This window comes from Hippopotamus amphibius, chromosome 16 (genome assembly GCF_030028045.1).
Source record: "Hippopotamus amphibius kiboko isolate mHipAmp2 chromosome 16, mHipAmp2.hap2, whole genome shotgun sequence".
In the NCBI taxonomy this organism is placed as follows: domain Eukaryota; kingdom Metazoa; phylum Chordata; class Mammalia; order Artiodactyla; family Hippopotamidae; genus Hippopotamus; species Hippopotamus amphibius.
The window spans coordinates 37,947,137-37,968,605 of record NC_080201.1 but is presented as its reverse complement, the minus strand read 5'-3'; the positions used below and the strand labels follow the sequence as shown (position 1 = coordinate 37,968,605).

At 35.8% G+C, this 21,469-nt stretch overlaps 1 protein-coding gene across 1 annotated transcript in view; it reads right to left on the bottom strand.

Annotated features, from left to right (window-relative positions):
* LOC130838361 (UPF0547 protein C16orf87 homolog) overlaps positions 1 to 21,469 on the bottom strand; it is a 128,042-nt gene that overhangs the window by 94,312 nt on the left and 12,261 nt on the right. Inside the window, exons 3-4 of the mRNA XM_057711321.1 lie at positions 8,528 to 8,710; positions 2,092 to 3,117 (exon numbers count right to left, since the gene is read on the bottom strand). Coding sequence (XP_057567304.1) covers positions 2,999 to 3,117; positions 8,528 to 8,710 — 302 coding nt within the window. The 3' untranslated portion in view covers positions 2,092 to 2,998. Of the gene's footprint in view, positions 3,118 to 8,527; positions 8,711 to 21,469 lie in introns of the transcript that reaches the window.

The following is a 21,469-nucleotide window of genomic DNA, read 5'->3' as shown; positions in this document are numbered from 1 at the left end:
AGACAACTCAACGCCTGCCATCAAAGCTTCAAAGGACTCTCTTGTTAGGGGTTAACGCAGCAGAATGACTTTAAATTGAAGCCAATACTCATTTACCATTCTGAAAACCTTAGGACCCTTTAAAATTATGCTAAATTCACTCTGCCCATGCTCTATAAATGGAAAAACAAAGCCTGGATGACAGTACATCTGTTTACAACATGGTTTACTATTTAGAGCCCACTGTTGAGACCTACTCCTCAGAGTAAGATTCCTTTCAAAATATTAATGTTCACTGACAATGCACCTTGGTCACTCCAGAGCTCTGATGCTGATGTACAAGCAAGATTAATATTGTTTTCATGCCTGCTAACATAACATCCATTCTGCAGGTCATGGATAAAGGGGTAATTTCAAATTTCAAGCCTTATTATTTGAGAAATACATTTCATAAGGCTATAGCTGCCACAGACAGTGATTCCTCTGATGGATCAGGGTAAACTGAAAACCTGGAAAGGATTCACCACTCCAGAAGCCATTAAGAACATTTGTGATTCATGGGAAGCAGTCAAAATATCAACATACACAGGAGTCTGGAAGAAGTTGATTTCAACCATCATGGATGACCTAGAGGATTACAAGACTTCAGTGGAGGAAGTAACCGAAGATGTGGTAGAAACAGCAAGAGAACTACAATCAGAAGCGGAGCCTAAAGATGTGACTGAATTGTTGTAATCTCATGACCTAACTTTAACAAATGAGGAGTTACTTTGTATGAATGAGTAAAGAAAGTGGTTTCTTGAGATGGACTCTACCCCTAGTGAAGATGCTGTGAAGATTACCGAGATGAACAGAATATTACATAAACTTAGTTAATAAAGCAGGGCAGGGTTTGAGAGGACTGACTCCAATTCTGAAAGAAGTTCTACTATGGGTAAAACGGTATCAAACAGCATCACATGCTACAGAGAAATTGTTCACGAAAGCAAGAGTCAGTCAGTGAGGTAGACTTCACTGTTGCCTTACTTTAAGAAATTGCCACAACCACCTCAACTTTCACCCTGACAGTCAGCAGCCATCAACATCAAGGTAAGACCCTCCACCAGCAAAGATTATGACTCGCTGACGTTTCAGATGATGGTTAGCATTTTTTAGCAATTAAGTATTTTTGAAATTAAGGTGTATACATTTTTAAAGACAATGCTATTGCACATTTAATAAACTACAGTACAGTATAAACATAACATTATATGCACTGGGAAACCAAAAAATTCATGTGACTTGCTGTACTGCAATATTTGCTTTTATTGCAGGGGTCTGGATCTGAACCCACAATATCTTGGAGGTATGCCTGTATAAGTTCATAAGCATTTTTTTTTTTTTTGGGCACAGGAGCTTAGTTGCTCCGTGGCATGTGGGATCTTCCTGGAGCTGGGATCGAACCCGTGACCTCTGCATTGTCAGGCGGATTCTTAACCACTGCGCCACCTAGGAAGCCCAGTTCATAAGCATTTTTAGATATTAATCGTTTTAACTTTTTTCCTCAAAATTTAAAGTTTTCTTATATTTCATAGATAAAATCACATTAACATTCCTGGGAATAAACTTTATTACTAGGGCTTTAAAATGCATACAGGATAATTGAAGTAGTACTTGCAGGTAAATATGGGGATTGAGCAAAAAGGCATTCTTAGGAAAATCCTACATCCTACCTAGAGTACCACTTAAGCTCCCTCTGCTGGCTACCATTTAAATAAAGTAGAAAAAAATGTAAACCTCTTTTCTTCCGGGAGGTAATGGGAGACTCAGGCTGAAGCTGACAATGCTGTTGCTGAAACTGAAAGAAAAATTCTCTTAAGTAAGGGCCAAGTCTAACTGTTTAGGACTTCCAAACAGATGGGGGTGGGAAGAGGCCACAGTTGACTTAAAATAAGGAAAGTCATTATCAAGTTTGAATATGTTAAGCATTAAATCGATATATAAAAATGCAAAAGCACTGAGTATAAAATAAATCAACTATAAACAATTATTATTTAACACTAGAAAATTAATAATTTAAATACACTTCACAAACTTCACTGGAACAAAAAGCTTATATCACACTATTTAATCTATTAGTTTCAATATTAAGGTTTATTTTTTCCTCCGGAGTGAGGTTGAGTAACAATTTAAATAATTTTCAGGATGTGTAAATGAACATCCATTCAGAAAGAACATTACTGCTTAAAAGTGGCTATCTAAGAAATATTTTGCATGTAATAAATATACTTTATGTTTAGGTTAACAGGCACCATCTTGAGAGCAAAAAAGTATTTTTTTAACCAATAAATAAATTACATTCAAGAAAACAAGGTGTTTATATAAGTATGATATATCCTTAAATGTTTTTCTTCATATAGCACCCAAACTTCCAAACTGTCTAGAAAGTAGCTTCTAAAATATAACTGATACATTAAGTCATAAAAATAAAGGCCAAGAAAAAAATCAATTTAAGACAAAATTGACAGTTTATATTATTAATTCCCCTTTCAAAAAAATATCAATTGCCAGTTTATTAAATGAACTGCAAATATGCAAGGTTAGTGCTGAAAATCTGAAATACATATTTTTAAAGTCACTCTTTTTCAAAGTATCTAAAATATTGCATCTCTGGTGGCAAACCTACAAACTATCATTTTATTTCTCTAGTCTTGATAATTCCACTCCCAACCCTATCCCTTAATCGTTTAATAGCCATCCAGCTTTTTTCCTTTTCTCCCCTTTTTTTTTAAGGGCGGAGGGGGTAAATATACTATATCCCAAACACAAAACACTGACAGTACTCCTTGGTAAATAAGGAAATCCCAGAACAGTCCAAGCCTACAGCTTTGCTCCCAAAGTGTGGCAGGCTAAATGATAAAGAAAAAAAACAATCAATGGCCCTTATTGATGCAGTCAAAATGCTCCTGAGAGTCCATAACTGTTTGAGAATTGCTGATGCAATCCTGAAGAAAGTTTCAACACATTCTGCAGACAAACATCAGAGAATAAGTCTTTGATTAATAATTTTTCTATTTATTTCTGCCAAGGCGACTGAAAACACGAAAGCCTTTTCATCAGAGAGGTTAGCATAGATGTCAATTTCCTTTTCCTGTTTCTCTGTTAAAAGAAAAAGGGAAAGCTTTTAATACGAAGGCATGATGTAGTATTTTTTTTAAAGTTTTCAACATTCCTTTAAATGACAATACTGTATATAATACTTCAATGTACACTACATGTTATAAAGTATTATGCTACTGAACTGAAATTTTTAAATTACACAAAGGAATTACTAAAATGCCATTAACTCAATTCTAAGACTAAATGGAGAGTATATTTCTGTACACACAGTGTAATACTGATATCATTTCTGTAAGAATCTCAAGTATTTCTTTCTCCTCACTAGCATGCGCTCACTGTCTCAATCAGAATAAATTTCCTCACCCTGAAGATGGACCCTTCTGAACATCAATGGTGCCTTTATGGATATATTACGTTCTTCACCTTAGCCCTGCTACAGAAAAAGAAAAACCAACGTATATCTCTACTTTTCCCCACTTGATTACAAGTGCAATCCAAGCTCACGGTAGAAATTTTGAAAAATACAGAAAAAGAAAAAAGAAAGAAAAATCACCTATTATTTCACGAGCCAGCTAAAATCACAATTAACATCTTTGTGTATATTCTCCCAAATTATTTTTTCAGGCTCTACTATGATTCCACTTTTGTCTGGCTGTTTTGTTTTGACTTTTTAATCAAAGTTAAACGTATATAGTTTAGAGTCAAATTATTTTTTACAAAACTTGTTAAAAAAAAAAAACCAGAAGTCCTTCTCCCTTCATGCACATTTCCCACTTTTCAAATGAAACTGCTTTTTCAGGTATTCCTTTTGATTTTTACCTAAATAACATATTTATCGTATACAGCATCCTGGATTTTGGTTTTAGACATTATTAATTGACTTTCCACCATGAAAAATTAGGATTTATTGTTTTCTGACTATTTCTCCCACCATACTCTTCTTATCACATCTTCCCATTATAGTTATATTACCATTTTGATGAGATCGATATTGTGTGTTTACATTTTTCACTATGTAAAATTTCATTTTTCCTGTACATTGTTTTCAATGAAGATACTCTCTTCTTTCATTTGCTTAGTTTTCATTATTAATTGAACCCAAACTCTCTTCTAGTTGGATTAAATCTTTCAGAATGTTTACACACATCAATTTTATCTTATTGAAGAAATTCTTCAAGAAAAGTCTTCTGATACCCTCCAATCTGAAATGGTTGCTTTCTAGGCCTATTGCACAATTATCATCTTGAGATCTTTCGTCAACATCATTGTAGAGATTCTCATCTCTCTCTTAAGTTGGACCCTGTGTCCTAGGTCCAGAATACTTTCTTGGTTTACTTCTTCACTGATGTCATATATCTTGCAGTAGCTTCCTGAGAAAGGGAGTATGGATAGCAAATCTTTTGAGACCCTGAATATCAGAAAGTATCCTTAGTCTTTCTTCACACTAGTTAATAGTGTGATTGAGTAAAGACTTGAAGATTTCCTCTTAGTATTTTAAAGGCAAAATACTGTCTTTCAACTACTGGTGCCACTGTTAAGAAAACCCTATACCACGTTTTATACTTATTTTTTAAGTTAATGCTAAATTTACATACAGTGAAACATACAGACCTTAAATGCACAACTGGATGATCCATAACAAAGTCAAGGTACAGAAAATTCCTCATGCCGCTCTCCAGTCAATCCCTCCCCACCCCACCAGCAACCATTGTTCTACCACGACAGATTCACTTTGCCTGTTCTTGAACTTCATGTAAGTGGTATCATATAGTATGTACTGTTTTGTGTCTAGCTTCTTTTATTCAACGTGTTTTTGAAATTCATTGATGTTTTTCAGACATGAGTAGTTTGTTCCTTGCTGGGTAGTATTCCACTGCACCATTCTGATTATTTTCTCTGAACACTTGAAGGATTTTCCCTTTAACCAGAGAGAGATAATTTATGATCATGTGCTTTGGCATAATATCTAGTTTTAACCATTCATTGGTCTGGGAATAATTTGGTTAGGCATTTCAATATAGAAACTCAATGTCCTTCATGTTTGGGAAAACTACTTGAATTATTTCACTGATGACTTCCTTCTCCGTCATCTTCTGTTCTTTTTCTGCAACATTGATTATTTACAGATGTTGACCTCAAACTGGTCCTCTAAATCTCTTATATTTCCTATTCTATTTCTTCATCTCTTTTCCTATTTCTATACATTCTGGTACATTTCTTCAATTTTGTTGTAACCCTTGTGTTAAAGTTTTACATTTCTGCAAATCATATAGACATAAAAATACATATGTATATTTTTTGAGACTCTCATTTTAAAGTTCATTTTCCAGGGACTTTTTTGATATCTGCAACTTCCTTTCAAACATCATCTTGTTCTTGTTTTATGACTACCACATCTTCTCTTATGAAGAATATTAATGGTAGTTTTAATTTTTTTCCTCCTCCCTGTTTTTTTCCTTATCCTTTATGAAAAAGCCTAACTAGAGAACTCAATATTTGCCATCTCCAATTTTCACCTATCTTCCTCATCTTAATTTGGTACCCCTGTCCTCAATGATGCCTGGTGTTTATTAGACCAGAGACTCTGTTTTGCTTTAACTTTTTCAAAGGATGAACTTGGAGGAAGGGTAAACAGCCCTAGCAGGCTATTAAAACACAGACTTTCAAATTATCTTGTTTTTAGCTTCACCTTCATCTCTATACTTCCAGACATAACTGATGCAAAAATTCCTGACCTTAAGGCAGATGTGAAATGAAAATCAGTTTCTTTCTTGGCTTTCCTCAAAGGAGCTTATAATTTAGGTCTCTTGGGTCTGCTAAAGAAGTTATCACTTTCCAGAATTTGGCTGCTTCTCCCATTCCTTGTCCTTGTGGGACTTTGCCCTTTAAAAAAAAAATCCCTTTCCTGTCATTTTACTAGGATTTGAGGAGGGCGCAGAGTGTTTATTCAATCTACCATCTCTAACTTGAAGTCTACATTAATTCTCTAAGTCTACATTAATTCTCTACGTTCATTAATAAGATATTCAGAATTGCCCAATATATTTTAATCAGTCAAAATGTCACTCCTGCATTACTAATATCCAGAATAATCATACCCCCACATATAAAATGAAGACTTATTTGAAACCAATCAAAATTAAGTTTAATAGTCAGCTTTTATAATAATGTTGTTATCTAAATGTCTAAAAAAATCTCCCTTTCATTCTTTATTCTTCCTAATTTTTTTCAAAATATAGAAAACAATAAAGTCAATTAAAAATGTGCTTTTAGACATATTGTCAGGTTTTCCTTATTAAAACAAAGGTAAAGCTTGCTTCAAATTCTTCAAGTGCCCTATGAGCTGGGAATCAATAAATACTGAATTTAAGTAGCTACTTAAACACTAAGAAGCATATCAAAGAAGTCTATTCTAAAATATATAGACATTTCAAAAGTCCATATTGCCTGTTGGTATTATATGTAGAAAACATGGTAAAATACAGCCCGGGGCAAAATCTGGCCTGCCACCTGTTTTTATAAAGTCTTACTGGAATACAACCATGCCCATTCATTTACATATTCTCTACGGCTCCTTTCCAGACACAATGACAGAGCAGAGTAGCTATGACAGAGACTGTATAGCCCATAAAGCCTAAAATATCTATATCTGGCACTATACAGAAAAAGTTTGCTGACTGCCCCTGCCCCTAGCCTACGTTAAAAGATTCTATTTTATTATACAAAAACTTCCTTGAGGTCATCCCTGTTTGTATTAAAAGCATATGTTATTCTAGAAACAGCTTTCTTAAAACTTTTCTATAATAAACTAAAATTACCTGAAAAAATTAATAGCAAAATAAATGCCTCCTTTTTCAAGTTAACGTAAGATAAAATATCCAAATCTGCATGTATAGAGTCCTAGCACAACTACAGAGCCTTTGTTTCCCCAAATAAAAGACTGTCATTATCTATTTTCTCATCTCCTCTGACCCACAACCAGAAGCATTCCTTTTCCATTCTTTGGGCTATATTCCCTTTACTTCAACTGTAAAGAATGTTCTGTTTTCTGGGCCAAGCAGTATTTCCCTCTTTTTTTTTCTTTGTTGACTTTTCTTTACCTAGTTTCCCTTCTGAAACCAGTCTTTAGCATATATTTTCTGATCATCCCACTGTTAAAGAAGCACATTCAAGGTGAGAAAACAAACTCTCTGGAAGATCCGCATAATAGAAGGAAAGAGGAAAAAGCAGTAAAATTACCCAAGGAATTAAGGAGTATCTAAGCACAGTCTTCACAGAATACAGTCAAAGACATTATAAACCTTTAATCCTTTAGCCATACAATATTAAGAAATCTTTAACTTTGATAAAAGCTATACCAGTGAAGTTATTTTCCCTAAGAGCAGTAATTTTATTCCAATAGAAGCACACAAAGCAGAGAGAAATGGTGTACAGTTAGAAAATTCTCAATGTCTAAAATACATTTATGCTTGAACACCTCCATATCTAAGACTGAATACCTGAAAAAGCAAAGCATAACTCACAAATAATGTAAGAAATTATAAATGCATTTCACTGAAAATGACATTATTTTAATAGAAGTTTTTGTGGTGTCTAACAATAATGTTATTTGTTTTTAATTGTACAGTTGATTTACTTGATAGAGATTTTTAAAGAATTATAAAAACTATCTCTTCTTCATTTAATTACTGGCTTGAAAGTCTCACTTTTAAAAAGATATTCATGGGCATATGGGGTTCATTATACTATTCTTTTTACTTTTGTGTAATCTTTTAAATTTTCCACACTAAAAGGTTTTTTTAAAAGTTGTATAAATCAAAGAAAAAGAGAAGCTAAAGTTTTAGTTGATGGTTACAAACAAGTTATTGGTAGACACACTACTTAGAAGAGAAAATCCATAAGGAGAATATGAATACATTTTAGACCAAGAAGAATTCACCTTACTATCCAAAAGCTGCCTCAAAATAGGGAACACAATAAGAGCAATTTAAAAATTCACACTGAAGAACACTTTCAATAATAAATTTTTAAAACTCACAGTATAAAAAAAAAAAAAAAAAAAAAAAAAAAAAACTCACAGTATAATACTTTGAAATAAGTCTTAACAGAACTCAGATTTATCTTTAAAAAAAAATGACTTTTACCAAACTTAGCCAGAATGTCATACACAAATTATTATTATCTCTGAACTTTACTATCATCAGTTTATAGCAAGGTGAATTTTACCTAATTTAAGTCTTTAGTTTTCCAATAAGAATTAATTTTATGTGACTTTTTAAAAACAAGAGTCTACCTGAGAGGAAATGTTTTTATAAACTAAAATATGAGTTGGAATTTTAAGTCCAAGAATTCGATGCCTACCAAATACTTTCTTCACTACTATCTAAATAAGATCTCAGAAAACTTTAATACTTGAAAACAAAACAAAACTGCTTGGATTTACTCATACCTCTTTCTTCCTCATGTTTTTTGGCAGATGCACTTTTAGGTCTTCCTCTTCCTCGTCTGATATGATCTGAATGGCTGTTACTTCGAGACCTCTTTCTGTTTTCTAAATCCTTATTTACTGTAGAATTTATCTTCTCTCGCCTAACTCTCTCTGTTCGCCTCCTCTTGGCCTCATGCTTGTTTTCTGTATGGATGAATAAAAGTGATACATTTTAGGGCTTAGTAAGAACTGTTTGCCCATGTTCTCATTGCTTTCTTCTTTTTCTTTCTAAACAGCACTAGAATTTGCTGCCTGGCGTATTTTATAAAACTACAACCATAACATCTATATGTCCCTCACACCCATCCATGCAGGAAAAAAAGAAATTCAACAGAATTCAGACCCACACTAACACATGAGGTAGAAGGAATCTTAGAAGACAAGTTTCTTTGGTGCTTTTAATTTCAGCCCCTACAAGTTCACACAATTCCACAGCAACCTTCCTGCCTTTTCCTTCTGTTTCCAAGCTAAAAATGGTGAAATACTACAAAAGGAAAAAAAATATTCCATTCCTCTTTCCCCCATCCAAACTACAGGTTGAAATAAGTCAAATACACAGAAGCAAAACTGACCTTAGCCATAATATTTATATAAGGTTACCAATAAAAACCAAACAGAAAGTATCTAGGGAAAACACAAAAACACTAGGAAAGTAAGCAGTTTTCACTTTAGCCACAGATGAGGTCATTTCTGACATTCTAAGAACATGTTTATCCCAAATGGAATAGCAATAGGGGAACTTTACTCAACATGGTGATTTAATTAATGCAAGGAACCACCCCCTCACTCCAAACAGATCAAAAGATTGTATAAGACAAACAACATTTTAAAAAAAAATGCCTTAATACATACCTGAATTCAAAAGAAAGAAATTCCCCAAATGCCTAAAATCATGGTGGTAAAGGGGCAAAACAAGTAAGAAAATTCATATCTCAAGAACTAAAGGGAACAATTTAAAAGGCTATATATAAATCAAGTAGGCTTAATAGGCTACTATAAAATAAATTTAAGTAAAATACTAACAGTTATTTCCAAATACTATACACTTGGAGAACTAGCTGATTCCAAGTCTCAGATTAGACGTATATCAGACAATGCAAGAACATTTAATTATTGCAGATTGTAAGAAAGCTATCAAAGACAACCAGCATCTTGTTAAAGGACTTGAGGGCTAACTTGAAGAGGCTCCTGCTGACCATTATAATTTGAGCATCAATAAAAATAATAACTATAGGGACATCCCTGGCAGTCCAGCAGTAAAGAATCCATCCTGCAATACAGAGGACATGGGTTCGATCCCTGGTCGGGGAACTAAGATTCCACATACCGTGGGGCCACTAAGCCCATGAGCCACAACTACAGAGCCCACGTGCCCAGGAGCCCAAGCGTCACAACTAGAAGAAGAAAAAACCTGCAAGCCACAACTAGAGAGAAGCCCATGCACCAAAACTAAGACCCGACGCAGCCAAAACACAAAAGAAAAACCACTATGATACACTGAAACACCTACCAACTCACTACTATGAAAAGTGAAATAAAGGAAAAGAACAAAGCATTTACCCTGCCTTTTCTATTCAAACTGTACCACTCACTGGGTAACCAAAGGACAAATGAAGAGCAATTTCTCACTTTAGGATCACTGTGGCTAAAAACTGAAGAAAGAATGATGAGTATCACCATTTCCAACTTGAACTAAATGTAAATATCAACAGCTGCTAACATCACAAAAACAGAGATAAGTAGACTTTATGTGCCTGCTGATAGAATACCTATTAAGTAATCTTCTCAAAAAAAAAAAATCAACTCAAAATGGATTAAAGACCTACATGTAAGGCCAGATACTATAAAACTCCTAGAGGAAAACAAAGGCAGAACACTCTATGACATACATCAAAGCAAGATCCTTTTTGACCTACCTCCTAGAATAATGGAAATAAAATCAAGAATAAACAAATGGGACCTCATGAAACTTAAAAGCTTTTGCACAGCAAAAGAAACCATAAACAAGACAAGAAGGCAACCCTCAGAATGGGAAAAAATAGTTGCCTACGAAACAACGGAAAAAGGATTAACCTCCAAAATATACAAGCAGCTCATGCAGCTTAATACCAAAAAAGCAAATAACCCTATCCACAAATGGGTGGAAGACCTAAATAGACATTTCTCCAAAGAAGACATACAGATGGCCAACAAACACATGAAAAGATGCTCAACATCACCAATCATCAGAGAAATGCAAGTCAAAGCCACAATGAGGTATCACCTCACACCAATCAGAATGGCCATCATCACAAAATCTGGAAACAACAAATGTTGGAGAGGGTGTGGAGAAAAGGGAACGCTCCTGCACTGTTGGTGGGAATGTACGTTGGTACAGCCACTATGGAAAACAGTTTGGAAGTTCCTTAAAAAACTACAAATAGAACTACCATATGATCCAGTAATCCTACTACTGGGCATCTACCCAAAGAAAACCATAATCCGAAAAGAAACATGTACCATAATATTTATTGCAGCACTATTTACAATAGCCAGGACATGGAAGCAACCTAAATGCCCATCAACAAATGAATGGATAAAGAAGATGTGGCATATATATACAATGGAATATTACTCAGCTATAAAAAGGAATGAGATGGAGCTATATGTAATGAGGTGGATAGACCTAGAGTCTGTCATACAGAGTGAAATAAGTCAGAAAGAGAAAGACAAATATTGTAGGCTAACTCATATATACGGAATCTACAAATGGTACTGATGAACTCAGTGACAAGACAAGAACAAGGACGCAGATGCAGAGAATGGACTGGAGAACTCAAGGTTTGCGGGGGAGGGCGGTGAAGGGGAAGCTGAGACGAAGTGAGAGAGTAGCATAGACATATATATACTACCAACTGTAAAACAGATATCCAGTGGGAAGTTGCTGTATAACAAAGGGAGTCCAACTCGAGGATGGACGATGCCTTAGAGGACTGCGACGGGGAGGGTGGGGGGGAGTCGTGGGAGGGAGGGAGTACAGGGATATGTGTATAAAAACAGATGATTGAACTTGGTGTACCCCCCAAAAATAAATAAATAAAAAGGAAAAAATAAAAAAATAAAAATAAAATAAAAAATCAAATCTCATCAAGCCCTTGGATCCAAATTTTTACAATTTGTAAGAAAAAGAGAAATCATTCAAGGAATGTGTTAACATACACCATAGAGACACAAACAATACATTCAAATGGACAAGTGACAGTTTAACATAATTTGCAAGGAATAAAAGAGAAAATAATAGGGACTTCCCTGGTGGCACAGTGGTTAAGAATCTGCCTGCCAATCCAAGGGACACGGGTTCGAGCCCTGGCCCAGGAAGATCTCACATGCCACAGAGCAACTAAGCCTATGTGCCACAACTACTGAGCCTGCACTCTAGAGCCCACATGCCACAACTACTGAGCCCACGTGCCACAACTACTGAAACCCACACGCCTAGAGCCCATGTTCCACAACAAGAGAAGCCCCTGCAGTGAGAAGCCCATGCACCACAACAAAGAGTAACCCCTGCTCTCCACAACTGGAGAAAGCCTGCACGCAGCAACAAAGACCCAACACAGCCAATAAATAAATAAGTAAATTTATTAAAATAAAGATAGACCTTTAAAAACTCAAGCACAATAAAAAAATAACAATAATTCCGTAATATCAAATATCCAACTGGTGTTGAAATTTTTAGGTTTCTCATAAGTGGTTTTTAAAAACAGATTCCAAATAAGGTCCACACATTGCTCCCTTTCTAAAACCTTTCATTAGCTTTATTCACTTTATTTAAAAGAAAGTCAAATTTTCTGACCAGAGACTACAAGTCCTCCTATAAGACCTGACATCTGCCTCTCAACCCATCTCATCTCATACCACTAGACAATTTGCTCACTACTCTCAAGACACGCCTTCCTTTTAATAAAACAAGTCCCTTCCCCTCCTTGAGTCTCTGCATTTGCTAATTCTCTGCCTAGAGCTCTCTTTTCAAGGCTCTTCATGAGACAGGCTTTATTTCCTTCAGATGTCAATTTATAGGTCATCCCCTCTGAGTCTCCCAGCCCAAGTTACTTTCTATAATATCTACTACTACTATAGTCTGTTATTATCTACTTATGTGCTCAATATGTCTCTCTCATCAAAATATAAGCTCTATCAAGGTTGGGACACTTTTGTCTGTCTCATTTGCAGAACCTAGAACATTACTTACATGTACTTAACATGTAAGTAGTGCTGAATAAATAAAATCAGACTGAGGGACTTCCTTGGTGGTCCAGTGGTAAAGAGTCCATCCTGCAATGCAGGGGATGCAGGTTCGATCCCTGGTTGGGAAACTAAGATCCCACATGCCACGGGGTGACTAAGCCTGCATGCCTCAACTACAGAGCCCACACGCCACAACTAGAGAAGAGAAAACCTGCACGCCACAACTAGAGAGAAGCCCATGTGCCACAACTAGAGAAAAGCCCACACGCTGCAGAGAAGAGCCCACATGCTGCAATGAAGATCTCATGTGCTGCAACTAAGACCCAATGCAGCCAAAAATAAGTAAATAAATAAATAAATACTTTAACAAATAAATAAAACAAAATAAAGTCAGACTAAGCACATGCATTTATCTACCGATCTCAAAAATCCTATTGAAATGAGAATAAACATGGGTAAAAGGTAAAGGGAAAAAGGAAAATAAATCTGCAGTGCTTGAAATAGGAAAGAGTGTTATTAACAATCTGAAATTAAACCAACTTCAGCAAACTGGCAAGCTGACAGATTCTAAGTAACCAGAATAGAAAAAACTAAAATTCAAAATAAGAGACAATTCTGCAGCCTGCAGAACAAAAACCACAGCCACAGAAAGATAGAGAAAAATGAAAGGGCAGAGGACTATATACCAGATGAAGGAACAAGATAAAACCCCTGAAAAACAACTAAATGAAGTGGAGATAGGCAACCTTCCAGAAAAAGAATTCAGAATAATGATAGTGAAGATGATCCAGGACTTTGAAAAAAGACTAGGTGCAAAGATTGAAAAGATGCAAGAAAACTTTAACAAAGACATAGAAGAATTAAAGAACAAACGGAGATAAGCAATACAATAACTGAAGTGAAAAATACACTAGAAGGAAATAATAGCAGAATAACTGACGTAGAAGAACAGATAAGTGACCTGGAAGACAGAATAGTGGAAACCACTGCCATGGAACAGAATAAAGAAAAAAGAATGAAAAGAAATGAAGACAGTCTAAGAGATCTCTGGGACAACATTCAACACACCAACATTCACATTATAGGGGTCCCAGAAGGAGAAGAGAGAGAGAAAGGACCTGAGAAAATATTGGAAGAGATTATAATCGAAAACTTCCCTAACATGGGAAAGGAAATAGCCACCCAACTCCAGGAAGTGCAGAGAGTCCCAGGCAGGATAAACCCAAGGAGAAACATGCCAAGACACATAGTAATCAAACTGACAAAAATTAAAGACAAAGAAAAATTATCAAAAGCAACAAGAGAAAAATGACCAATAACATACAAGGGAACTCCCATAAGGGTAACAGCTGATTTCTCAGCAGAAACTCTGCAAGCCAGAAGGGAGTGGGCATGATATATTTCAAGTGATGAAAGGGAAGAACCTACAACCAAGAATACTCTATACAGCAAGGATCTCATTCACCTTTGATGGAGAAATCAAAAGCTTTACAGACAAGCAACAGCTAAGAGAATGCAGCACCACCAAACCAGCCCTAAAACAAATGCTAAAGGCACTTCTCTAAGTGGGAAACATAAGAGAAGAGAAGGACCTACAAAAACAAAAACAAAACAATTAAGAAAAGGGTAATTGGAACATACATATCAATAATTACCTTGAATGTAAATGGACTAAATGCACCAACCAAAAGACACAGACTGCCTGAATGGCTCCAAAAACAAGACCCACATATATGCTGTCTACAAGAGACCCACTTCAGACCTAGGGACACATACAGACTGAAAGTGAGGGGATGGAAAAAGATATTCCATGCAAATGAAAATCAAAAGAAAGCTGGAGTAGCAATACTCATATCAGATAAAATAGACTTTAAAATAAAAAATGTTACAAGAAACAAGAAAGGACATTACATAAAGATCAAGGGAAGATCAAGGGATCCATCCAAGAAGAGGAGATAACAATTATAAATACATATGCACCCAATATAGGAGCACCTCAATACATAAGGCAAATGCAAACAACTATGAAAGAGGAAAAGCAAGGCAGAAATTGAGACACAGATGTAGAGAACAAACACATGGACACCAAGTGGGGAAAGCGGGGAGGGTTGGAGGGGAATGAATTGGGAGACTGGGATACCAAATTGTACACTCTAAATATATGCTGTTTGTTGTCTGTTAACTGTATCTCAATAGAAGTACTTAAAAAAAAAAAAGATGGAAAAAAAAAAAAAGCAACAAGGGAAGAACAACAAATACCATACAAGGGAATTCCCATAAGGTTAACAGCTCATTTCTCAGCAGAAACTCTGCAAGCCAGAAGGGAGTGGCATGATATATTTCAAGTGATGAAAGGGAAGAACCTACAACCAAGAACACTCTACCCAGCAAGGATCTCATTCAGCTTCCACAGAAAATCAAAAGCCTTAGAAACAAAAGCTAAGAGAATTCACCACCACCAAACCAGCCCTACAACAAATGCTAAAGGAACTTCTCTAAGTGGGGAACATAAGAGAAGAAAAGGACCTACAAAAACAAACCCAAAGCAATTAAGAAAATGGTAACAGGAATACACATATCAATAATTACTTGGAATGTAAATGGACTAAATGCTCCAACCAAAAGAAACAGACTGGCTGAAATGGATACAAAACCAAGACCCACATATGCTGTCTACAAGAGACCCACTTCAGACCTAGGGACACATACACACTGAAAATGAGGGGATGGAAAAAGATATTCCATGCTCATGGAAATCAAAGGAAAGCTGGAGTAGTGATACCCATATCATATAAAACAGACTTTAAAATTAAAAATGTTGCAAGATACAAGAAAGGACACTACATAATGATCAAGGGATCAATCCAAGAAGAAGATATAACAATTATAAATATATATGCACCCAATATAGGAGCACCTCAATACATAAGGCAAATGCTAACAACTATAAAAGAAGAAACTGAGAGCAACACAATAATAGTGGGGGACCTAAACACCCCACTTACACCAGTGGACAATCATCAAGACAGAAAATGAATAAGGAAACACAAGCTTTAAATGACACAAAAGACCAGATAGATTTAATTGATATTTATAGGACATTTCATCTGAAAACAGCAGATTACACTTTCTTTTCAAGTGCACACGGAACATTCTCCCAGATCACATCTTGGGTCACAAATCAAGCCCTGGTAAATTTAGGAAAATTCAAATCATATCAAGCATCTTTTGTGACCACAATGCTATGAGATTAGAAATCAACTAGAGGAAAAAAAAACTGTAAAAAACACAAGCATGTGAAGGCTAAACAATACACTACTATATAACCAAGAGATCACTGAAGAAATCAAAGAGGAAATCAAAAAACACCTAGATGGCGCAGTGGTTGAGAATCCGCCTGCCAATGCAGGGGACACAAGTACAATCCCTGCTCCAGGAAGATCCCACATGCCACAGAGCAACTAAGCCTGTGTGCCACAACTACTGAGCCTGTGTTCTAGAGCCTGAGAGCCATAATTATTGAGCCTACGTGCCACAACTACTGAAGCCTGAGTGCCTAGAGCCCATGCTCCACCACAAGAGAAGCCACCACAATGAGGAGCCCACACACCGCAATGAAGAGTAGCCCCTGCTCGCCAACTAGAAAAAGCCTGCACGCAGCAACAAAGACCGAACGCAGCAAAAAAAATAAATAAATAAAATAAAAAAAGGATTACCAGCTATTTGAAGATATTAAAAAGTGTGAGAGAAAAGGAACAAGATAAAACATGAGAAAAGGGAGTTCCCTGGTTGTCTAGTGGTTAGAATTCTGGGCTTTCACTGCCATGGCCAGGATTAAATCCCTGGTTGAGGCCAAAAAACAAACAAAAAAAACACAAGCCAAAATCCAAAAACCAAAACATGAGGAACAAAGGTAGTTCAGGAAACAAAAAAATCTTAAAACATTTCAAAGCATACCTTAAGAGAGTATTATATCATTAAGATTTTTTGCATAAGTAGAAAACTCCATCCTAAAATCACATAGAACCTCAATGGACCCTAAACAGCCAAAACAATCTTGGAAAAGAACAAAGAATCATACGTTTTGATTTCAAAACTTTTCTAACAAAACTACAGTAATCAAAAAAATGTGGTACTGCCTTACCAGAGACATACAGACCAACAGAATACAACAGCCCAGAAATAAATTCTCAAATATATGGTCAAATGATTTTCAGTAACGGTACCATGAAAACACAGTACTTTCAACAAGTGGTAATTAGGAAATATGGATATCCACAGGCTAAAACATGAAACTGGACCCTTATACCATATACAAGAATTAACTCAAAATGGGCTGAAAATCTAAATATAACAGCTAAAACCACAAAATGCTTATTAAGAAAAAAACAGGGGTAAAGCTTCATGATAGGGGATCTGTCAATGATTTTTGGATATTACACCAGAAGTACAGGCAACAAAAGAAAAAATAGACAACTTGGACTTCATCAAAATTAAAAACTTCTGTAATGTCAAAGGACACTATCAACAGAGTAGAAAGGCAACTCATGGAATGGAAGAAAATATTTGCAAAAATATGTCAGATAAGGGATTAACATCCAGAATAAAAAGAACTTACACAATTCAACAACAAAAAATGGACAAAGAACTTGAACAGACTTTTCTCCAAAGACAGACAAATAACCAATAAACACATGAAAAGATGTTCAACATCACTAATCATTAGGGAAGTGCGAATTAAAATTGCAAGACATCACTTCATACCCATTAGGATGGCTATTATGAAAAGCACATAAAATAACAAGTTGGTGAGGATGTGGAGAAACTGGAACCTTTGTGCACTGCTGGTGGTAATGAAAAATAGTGCAAACAATATGGCAATTCCTCAGAATATTAAACAGGATTACTTATGATCCAGCATTTCCCCTTCTAGGCAGATATCCAAAAGAACTGAGAGCAGGGAACTAAACAGCTATTTGCACACCAATGTTCACAGCAGATTTTTCACAACAGCCAAAAGGTGAAAGCAACTCAAGTGTCCATCAATTCAAGAATAAACAAAATGTAGTATGTACTTACAATCGACTATTATTCAGGAAGGAAATTCTGACACATTACAACATGGATGAATTCTGAAGACATCATGCTAAGTTAAACCAAACACAAAAGGGCAAATATTGTATGATTCCACTTATAGAAGGTAACTACAGTAGTCAAATTCAAATTCATAGGCACAGAAAGAATAGCGATGACCTGGGACGTGATTGGGGGGCAGAGGAAGGAAAATGGGGAGTTATTGTTTCATGTGTATGGAGTTTGGGAAGATGAAAAGAGTTCTGGAAATGGATAGTGGTGATGATTAAGCACATGATATGAATGAATGTACTTAAAGCCACTAAACCGAACAACTTAAATTGATTAAAATACTAAATGTTATGTCATGTATATTTTACCACAAAAAAAGATAGGAAAAAATAAATGAAAAAGAAGAAATTAAAAAACAAAATGAACTGCTAAAAATAAAGTGTATAAAGGCAAGTTAAATAATGGACATGTCTGAACACAGAATTCAGACATGTCCATTATGAGAAAAGGAAAACACTGAAATTTCCTGGAACAAAGCAAAAAGGAATGAGCATGAAAGCCACACCTTCTCAAGAAAGAGAAGATATCATCGAACCACTAGTCCCGTACAGTGGTTCCTTGGTATCCATGGGGGACTGGTTCCAGGATCCCCCACAGATACAAAAATCTGCAGATGTTCAAGTACCTTATATAAAATGGTATACTATATGCACAAAACCTATACACGTCCACCTGCATAGCTGAAGTCATTTCTAGATATAATACCGAATACAATGTAAATGCTACGTAAACAGTTACCAGTGCACAGCAAATTCAAGTTTTGGTTTTTGGAACTTTCTGAAATTCTTTTTCCCTGAATATTTTCAACCCATGGTTGGTGGAACCCACAGACATGGAAACCCACTGCAGAGGGCCAATGGTAGTGTCAACTTCATTTTTCTTCACTAAATAGGAAAAGTAAACTATTTGACCAATTCAGTGTCAGTCAGGTTTTCTGTGGATGGCGATCCTGATATATCATCCAATAAGCATGCAGAAGGAAAAGAGAATGGAGAAAAAGAAATAGCTAAAACTGCCCTAAGCTGAAGACTTGAGCCTTCAGATGGAAAGGACTCACTGAGTACCAATGAAGAATGTGAATGACATTTAAGTGTGAGTGCAAAGTAAAGGCACTCTCTACAATGGTAGATAGGAAATGTACCACCATGTGTCTTTCATGAAAATTTTTTCCAGGTCTGAAAATTTTTGGAAAATTAGTTCCATAAATAAAACACACGGGTTTAAAAAAACCAGTATATTAAAAAAAAGTGGGGGACTTCCCTGGTGACCCAGTGGTTAAGACTTTGCGTTCCAATGCAGGGGGTGTGGGTTCGATCTCTGATCAGGGATCCCACACACCTCGCAGCCAAAAAACCAAAACATAAAACAGGAGCAATATTATAACAAATCCAATAAAGACTTTAAAAATGGTCCACATCAAAAAAATCTTTAAAAAAAAAATGTGGGATTATCTTTTTTAAATGGAAAGAAATTTTAGTATGACAGCTGTGCAACAGACCTAAAATCAGTCTTGATTAGAAGAAATCAGAGGATTTTATGAAAAATGTCTTTTAAAACAAATACAGGCGACTTCCCTGGGGGGGCGCAGTGGTTAAGAATCCATCAATGTAGGGGACATGGGTTCAAGCCCTGGTCCAGGAAGATCCCACATGCCACAGAACACCTTAAGCCCGTGTGCCACAACTACTGAGCCCATGCGCCGCAACTACTGAAGCTCACATATGTGCCTAGAGCCCGTACTCTGCAACAAGAGAAGCCACAACACTGAAGAGCCCACACCCTGCAACAAAGAGTAGCCCCCACTCACCACTACCAGAGAAAACCCTGCACGCAGCAACAAAGACCCAATGCAGCCATAACTAACTAAATCTTAAAAAAAAAAAAGACGACTACAGATATCATTATATGAACTATATGAATAAGAACCTAAAACACAGATTTCCTAGATGGCGCAGTGGTTAAGAATCCGCCTGCCAATGCAGGGGACACAGGTTCAATCCCTGCTCCAGGAAGATCCCACATGTATGGAACAACTAAGCCAGTGTGCCACAACTACTGAAGCCCATGCGTCCAGAGCCCATGCTCCGCAGCAAGAGAAGCCACCGCATGAGGAGCCCACACACCACAATGAAGAGTAGCCCCCGCTCACCACAACTAGAGAAAGCCCATGTGCAGCAATGAAGACCCAAAGCAGCCAATAAATTAATTAATTTTTTTAAAAAACCTAAAATACACAGATGTAGAGAACAAACATATGGACACCAAGGGGGAAAGTGCCAGGGGCTGGGTGGAGGTCAGTGTGGCATGAACTGGGAGATTGGGATTGCCATATATACATTACTAAAAAGAAAAAAATATCAAACTGTACACTTTAAATATATGCAGTTTATTGTATGTCAATTATATCTCAATAAAATCCTTAAAAAAAGTAAAATAATAACACTCCATAAACAAACAAAAAAGAATGCACAATACAGGCACATAGATGAAGGTGTGTATTTTTTCATCAAAAGGCAAAACAAAAACTATGTTCCATATATGAATGTACAATAATTTTAAGTGATTAGCATGTAAGGAACAATGTTTTCTGAAATAACAAAACCAAACCTTCAGTGTCAAGTAATTCAGAGTTGAGGACCACTTACTACTGAATTAATGTTCAATCACTTTGGGTTTCTAAAAGGAACTGGTGATAATCATTTCTTCATTTTTCTTCCTTAACCACAAAAGTGAGTATGTCATTTATGGACTTTGCTTATTTATCAGCCTTTGCTTGTTAACTTGCCTTAAAGAATGATTTAAACATCAGGTTTAATATCTTTATCCCTTTTTTCCTTCCCCCAATAAAAAGTGCGGAGGTTGTTATTTGACTAAGCTTAACCCAAAGCTTATACTCACTGAGAAATTAACAGTTAAATACTAATAAGCTATTTCAAGTTCTAAATGTTTTAAATCTTTTTCTTACCTTTAGAGGTTAGAAAGTTTCTTACCTTTTATAAACTAGTATCTTATTTAGATTTTCAGTTTACTTTACAGTTTTTATAATGAAAAAATTGTAAAGGAAAAAGGTATATCCATTGTTATTAAATGCAAAATAGCACCCTTGATGTCACTAAACCACCCAGAACATGCACCTGGAAAACCAATTAAAGATTTGGAACAAAATGAGATTGTTCTCACCAAAAACTGCTTCTGTCAGTATTTTGTGACTGACCAAATATTTGAATAGATAACTACTACAGTAGTTACAAACTGATCAATATTTGAATAGATTATTACTACAGTGCTCAAGGTTTAGTCCACAGTACAAACACTTTTAGTTTAGGAAATACAATACTTCCTTTAATTTCTATTTTAAAAATTTCTTCTTTTAAAAATTTCTTCAAATTGACATTAAGACTTAACCTCAAGGCTACTTTTTTTTTTTAAGAACATTTATTGAGATACAGTTAACATACAAGAAACTGCATATATTTAGAGTGTACAATTTGGGATCCCAATCTCCCAATTCATTCCCCCCCAACCCTCCCT